We start from the raw sequence: 6,000 nt of genomic DNA on the forward strand, positions 1-6,000 counted from the left end.
TGCGGAGTCTGCACATCCTCCCCGTGTGTGAGTGGGTGTCCTCCGGGTGCTCCGGTTTCCTCCCACAGTCCAAAGATGTGCAGGTTAGGTGGATTGGCCATGATAAATTGCCCTTAGTGTCCAAAATTGCCCTTAGTGTTGGGTGGGGTTATGGGGATAGGGTGGAGGTGTTGACCTTGGGCAGGGTGCTCTTTCCAAGAGCCGGTGCAGACTCGATGGGCCGAATGGCCTCCTTCTGCACTGTAGATTCTATGAGAAACCTCATCTCAAAATGTGACCAATCAGCTGTGATGTGCTTCGGAATGTCCTGAGGTCGTGCAAGGCGCCATTCAAAACGCGATTCCTAACCTCCCTTCCCTTTCCCGGATGTGGAAGCTGGGCCCTGGGCACTCGCAGGGTCCTCGCTTTGACGTCTCGATGTTCGAACACTCAACGTTCCTTCATGTTTTGCAGGCGAGTCGGCGGAATTCGAAAGGCACCCCGCCCCCCACCCTCCCGAAAAAAGTGATCCAAACCAACAATGTGCAGCAGGCCTGGGACCCGAACACCGAGAACCTTGGCATAGGCCAAAAAGAGAAAGGTAGATAACAGCACCCGCCCCCTGGGCTGACACGCTGTGTTGCTGGATATAACACTCTTGTGTATATTGTATAATAATGCTGCGTGCTCCCAGGTATAAGAGTGTAAATGCTATATAATGACACACCCTGCATTACTGTGGGCTTTTTAGAACTCTTACACGGGAACTGGGCATGACCGGTTAGGCCAGCATTTATTGCCCATCCCTAATTGCCCTTGAGAAGGTGGTGGTGAGCTGCATTCTTGATCCGCTGCAGCTCTTGAGGTGTAGGTACAGCCACTGGGAGTTCCGGGATTTGGACCCAACGACAGCGAAGGAACGGCCAATATATTTCCTTTTTTTTTCATTTTCTTCATGTTCCACATTTTCGTCAAATACACAACACAAGATAACCAATAATAACAAATCCAGTATCAATCTCCCAGCCAGCGTCCCCTTCAGCGTCAAAGATTCCAGCAGGTCCCCCCGCCACGCCGTGGAACAGCGCAGAGAAGCTGACCTCCACCCCAACAGGACCCACCTCCAGGCAATCAGTGAGGCGAAGGCTGAGACATCCGCCCCCCCCCCCCCCCCGTACCCACCTGCAGCCGGGGGCAGGCCCAACACCCTCACAATGACCTCTCGGGGCCTCGGTTCCAAACTCGCCTGTACCACACCCGAGATGACCTTAAAAACCTCCCTCCAGCTTCGGGCAGGACCAAAACACGTGGACGTGGTGGGTCGATATGTTTCCAAGTCGGGGAGGTGAGTGACTCGGAGGGGAACTTGCAGTCGGTGGTGTTCCCCATGCGGCTGCTTCCCTTCTAGATGGTAGAGGTTGCGGGTTTGGAAGGGGCTGTCGAAGGAGCCTTGGTGAGTTCCTGCAATGCATCTTGTGGATGGGACACACGGCGGCTGCTGTGCGTCGGTGATGTGAGTGGATGGTTAGGGTGGCAGGCGGGTTGTCAATTAAGCGGAGCTGCCTTGCCCTCTTCCGCTGCCCCAGTTGAATTCAGTAACCAGTCCAAGTTGGTGATAAGCCTGGACTGTTCATCGGGAGAGGTCAGTACCTGCATCTAACCACCAGGCCAGCAGGAGGCGCACAGTCAATGTTTTCCAATGACCATGCAGTCAAGCCTAACAGTAATTTATGCTGTACCTTCCTCCCCAGAGCGCGGTACCCAGATTAATGTCATGAATGAAGAGCTCTTACTGAGGATAGCAAACGGGAGGACCACACATCAGAAGACCTTCCAGGTCCAGAAGACCCTCGATACCTCAGTCCCTCTGAACTACGATTCCTCTCCGAGTGAAGTCAAGGCTTGGCTCGAGGCCAAAGGCTTTTCTCAGATGTAAGTTGCCTCACTGGCCAGATAGAGGCCCGCCCCCTACTGGATTGTACTGGGAGCTACGGGAAATAAAGATTCTTCTCCAGGCACTGATGTGAGAATCCAGAAATGTGTCATGAGAAACAGTGGCGGGGACAAGGGCAATCCAGTTGGGGGAATGGGAGCTGACTAAAAAGGTCGAGAATCGTCAAGTTTGGTCATGTGTAGTCTGCTTGTTTGCCGTGGGGATGGTGGGTCGTGGTGAGGGTGGGCGAGCCAGGCGGCGAATAGCGAAAGTGGGGGGGGCGGGTGAGGTGACCGTAAGAACTAGAAGGAGGCTTTGACCCGTCCAACCTGCTCCACCGTTCAATAAGATCGTGGCTGATCTGATGTGGCTGTAACTCCATTTTCCTCCCTCATCGATCAACAATCTGTCAAACTCGGCCTTGAATACACTCGATGACCCAGAGTCCCCCTTACTCTCAGGGGAAGAGAGTTCCAAACATTAGGGACCGTCTGAGAGAAGAAACTCCGCCTCAACTCTGTCTGAAATGGGAAATTCTGTAACTGTACCAGCAGATTTGTGGATATTCCCTCAGGACACAACCGGAACATTCTGGGATGGTTTAATTTCAAACATGGCCCTTTATTTCACAAGCGGTAAAGGATGTAGTGTTCAGTCGGTCTGTGTTTGACTATGTGAGTCTGTTTGCAATTGATGCCCACTGCGCCTGATTGGTTAAGCCTGGGCGTGGACTCAGAGGAAAGTCGTGAAATCTGTAGAGCGAGCTGGAAGCCAAGAACTAGGAACATGGAGCAGACACTTTACCGCACTGTGATTAAACCTGCTACACGCAAAGAAACTGGTGTCATCTCTACGTAGCTCTGAAAACGTTCTCTCTTTCTCTCTCTTGGTGTCCCTCAGGACGGTGAAGTCGCTGGGAATTCTGACCGGCGCCCAGCTCTTCTCTCTACAAAAAGAGGAACTGAGGTCAGTGAGCCCAGAGGAGGGCACCCGTGTCTACAGCCAGATAATGGTCCAGAAATCATTGCTCGAGGTAAAAGAATATTTCTGTTGCTTTATGTATTATGGGAACCCCTTTGTCTACAATGGAACATTCTGGGGAGACCAAATGAAAGAATTTGCGTTAACCCAGTATCTGTAAGGAGAGATTTTCCAATGGTAGGGGTGGGGGGGGTTTGGAGTGGGCGGTGGTGTCAGTGGATAGCAACCGGGAGTGCGATCCCCGACTATTGATTCCCTTGATCCTCCCACCCTTGCTACACTGTCCTGAGCTGGTGGGGAATGGGGAGGGAGGACAATATGGGTGGGATGGTGTTGTGGTGACGCGTTCCTCTCTAGAATCCATAGAAGAATCCATAGAATCCCCACAGTGCAGAAGGAGGCCATTCAGCCCATCAAGTCAGCACTAAACCTCCGAAAGAGCAGCCTACCTAGACCCACTTCCCCCGCCATATTGACGCAACCCCATCCCTGACCTACTCCTCTTTGGACACTTAAGGACAATTCAGCATGACCAATCCACCTAACCCGCACACCTTTGGGCTGTGGGAGGAAACCGGCGCTCCCGGAGGAAACCCACGCAGACACGGGCAGAACGTGCAAACTCCACACAGTCACTGAGGCCGGAATTGACACCCAGGTCCCCAGTGCTGGGAGGCAGCAGTGCTAACCACTGTGCCGCCATGCCAGGGAGAAATATCCATTCAACATCTGTCCTCATCAAGCCCTTCAGGAAGTTGGCACGTTTCAATCAGGCGACTTATTCTTCTGAACTTGCGCAAACATAGCCTCAGGCTTAGTCAGTCTTTCAGTCATGTGGAGCTAACAAGACTGGAAGGCCCAGTTGGGGGGTCTAACAGACTTTTCCAATTCCTAAGGCGTGTTCTGGTTAACAAATTTCTTACAGGATGAACGGAACATAACCGAGTTGGAAGCCATAATGGAAAAGCAGAAGAGAAAAGTGGATTCCGAAATAAAGATGTCGACCTTGTGAGGAGAGGGGGAAAAATGCACTTATTCCAAATGCATGGACTTTGTTTGTTTTCAGGCACATCCTTGGACACCTCAGCTGCCACGATGAGCTGCAGATGTGCGGCAATTAGTATTGTAAGATTTATAGCACCGAAAGTGACCAAAAAAAATGTACATAGGATATAGATTGTATCTCACTTTCACACATATTATCTTTTGATAAGAATTAGACATTTTCGGGGGTGACATTGTATTGATCTGTCATTGCATAACCTGGTTGGAAAATGGCTGCCTCTCTTTTACCATTGGGCAGTCAACGATTTGGTCATTGCAGCGCTGCCTCCACAGAGTAGTTTCGAACAAAGGAAGCAATTTTTTTTTTTTACTTCCACAAACCTTCCTCCGGCAGTCCGGCCCAATTGTTGCAGGGGGACTGGACCCTCCGCGATGCCCTCCGGGAGCCAACAGGCATCTACCCCGCCACCTTGGCGTTTTGCGGAGGGAGGGTCATTCATTCTATCTTTGTACCCGACGAGGTGGGAGGCCATGAGGATGAAACCTGCGGCCGGGCGGCTTTTCAAAGGTGAGGTCAAATCAGAACTTTTTCAAAAGTAGAATTCTGGATTTTATGGGCCACTCCAGGGGCTTTTGAGATCATATTCAGAAGTGCATTTTAATGAATGTACACATGATAGCTGCACATCTAATTATTCAGTTAGAAATATAGAATGAAGCCTGTGTAATGTGGGGTTGATTAAAATTTCTGTACATGGTGTTGAATGTTTACAATAGCAAGATCCTTGTGTGTGAAAAGGTCCTTCGTTGGTCGGAGCTGCTGGTGGGGGGGAACCAAGTTGGGCCTTCCTATAAACGTAGCCTTCCACTTGCCTCTTCCTTCCTGACAAGGAATCTCATCGCCTCTCCAAGGACACCAACACGATGCCTTCAGTCATCTGTATCATCAGCGTCAGGGTGTGGAAAGGTCGCATTAATTACCCCGCAAGGCTAAAGGGGGGGGGGTCTTTCTTCCCGAACCATTGGGACCCGTGTGGTCATGGAAACGTCCACCTTTAGGTGGGGAATTCTGCGCTTTTGTCCCGGCGACAATTGAGAAATGGCCATGTATGTCCGAGATCTTTTGTAATTTGATGCCCACCCGCTTGGCATCTGAAGCCACCAGCGCCAATCAGTGACATGACCTTGTGCCAACAGCAGGCTTATGTCTCACTCAGGCTTGCTAGGAACCATATATATTCCTACGGCAGGAACTGGTCAAGGGCAACACGTCCAGGCGTTGCTCCTTTTTTTTGTTGAATTGAAACAATAGTTTCCTGCTGCGTTCTTCCTCCAAGGCAATACCCTGGCTACTTAGTCAACCTGCTAACCAATCAGTACCCTTTTCCACAAGGAGTATAAATTGTGTCTCCCTTTTGAAATTTGGTGTCCTTGCACCTGCCCTGATGAGTGCAGGATGCAAAGCTTCAACAGCATGCTTCTTTTTTCAGCAATGCTCATGGTTAAGTTTCTGGAAACTAAGGCCAGGATTTTCCGTTCCTTCCCTGCCGGGGATATCGTCCGGTCCCGTCGAAGGTGTTTCCCGTGGAAGGTACCGGGGAGGGGGTGGTGGGGGGAGAGGAATGAGTCACAAGCTGACGGGCGAGGACCATTTTAAAGCACGTATGGGACCACTCCAATTCTAGAGAAGGTGAGGGTCGGGTCAGCTGGAAAATGTAGGGTGAGGGTGGGACACGTCCAGCCAGGAATCACGGAGGACCCCAGGGGGTAGGCGGGGCGGGAGGGGGGGGTCCCAATGGCCGACTCCTGCCCCAATTATGTGGCCGAGATTACTTCTGCATATTTATTATTAACCAATGACTCATAATCAGGCGTAGAAATCAACAGCTATGTAGGGTCCCGCCGGGAAACTCTGCAATGGAATTCAGCCGTGGCGGCCACGTGAGCTGGATTGTTGCCGGTGAATTCGAATGCTGCTATTTATTTGTCAGTTTGGAAGCAGGATTGGTTTGTCTTGGTGTCTGCCTCCTCTTGTATAATATCAATAAAATGTACAGCGACAGACAGCGAAAATGTGCTGCCCATGCTTTTGGCTCTCCAAA

The 6,000-nt window shown here is 51.0% G+C and overlaps 1 protein-coding gene across 3 annotated transcripts in view; it reads left to right on the top strand.

Moving 5' to 3' along the window:
- Positions 1-6,000, top strand: part of LOC140403985 (epidermal growth factor receptor kinase substrate 8-like protein 1) — an 87,472-nt gene extending 81,472 nt beyond the window's left edge. For all 3 annotated transcript variants that reach the window (XM_072492302.1, XM_072492301.1, XM_072492303.1), the window contains 4 exons: positions 454-580; positions 1,731-1,911; positions 2,813-2,945; positions 3,819-6,000. In XM_072492302.1, coding sequence (XP_072348403.1) covers positions 454-580; positions 1,731-1,911; positions 2,813-2,945; positions 3,819-3,905 — 528 coding nt within the window. In that variant the 3' untranslated portion in view covers positions 3,906-6,000. The remainder of the gene's footprint in view (positions 1-453; positions 581-1,730; positions 1,912-2,812; positions 2,946-3,818) is intronic.

This window comes from Scyliorhinus torazame, chromosome 29 (assembly GCF_047496885.1).
Source record: "Scyliorhinus torazame isolate Kashiwa2021f chromosome 29, sScyTor2.1, whole genome shotgun sequence".
Lineage (NCBI taxonomy): Eukaryota > Metazoa > Chordata > Chondrichthyes > Carcharhiniformes > Scyliorhinidae > Scyliorhinus > Scyliorhinus torazame.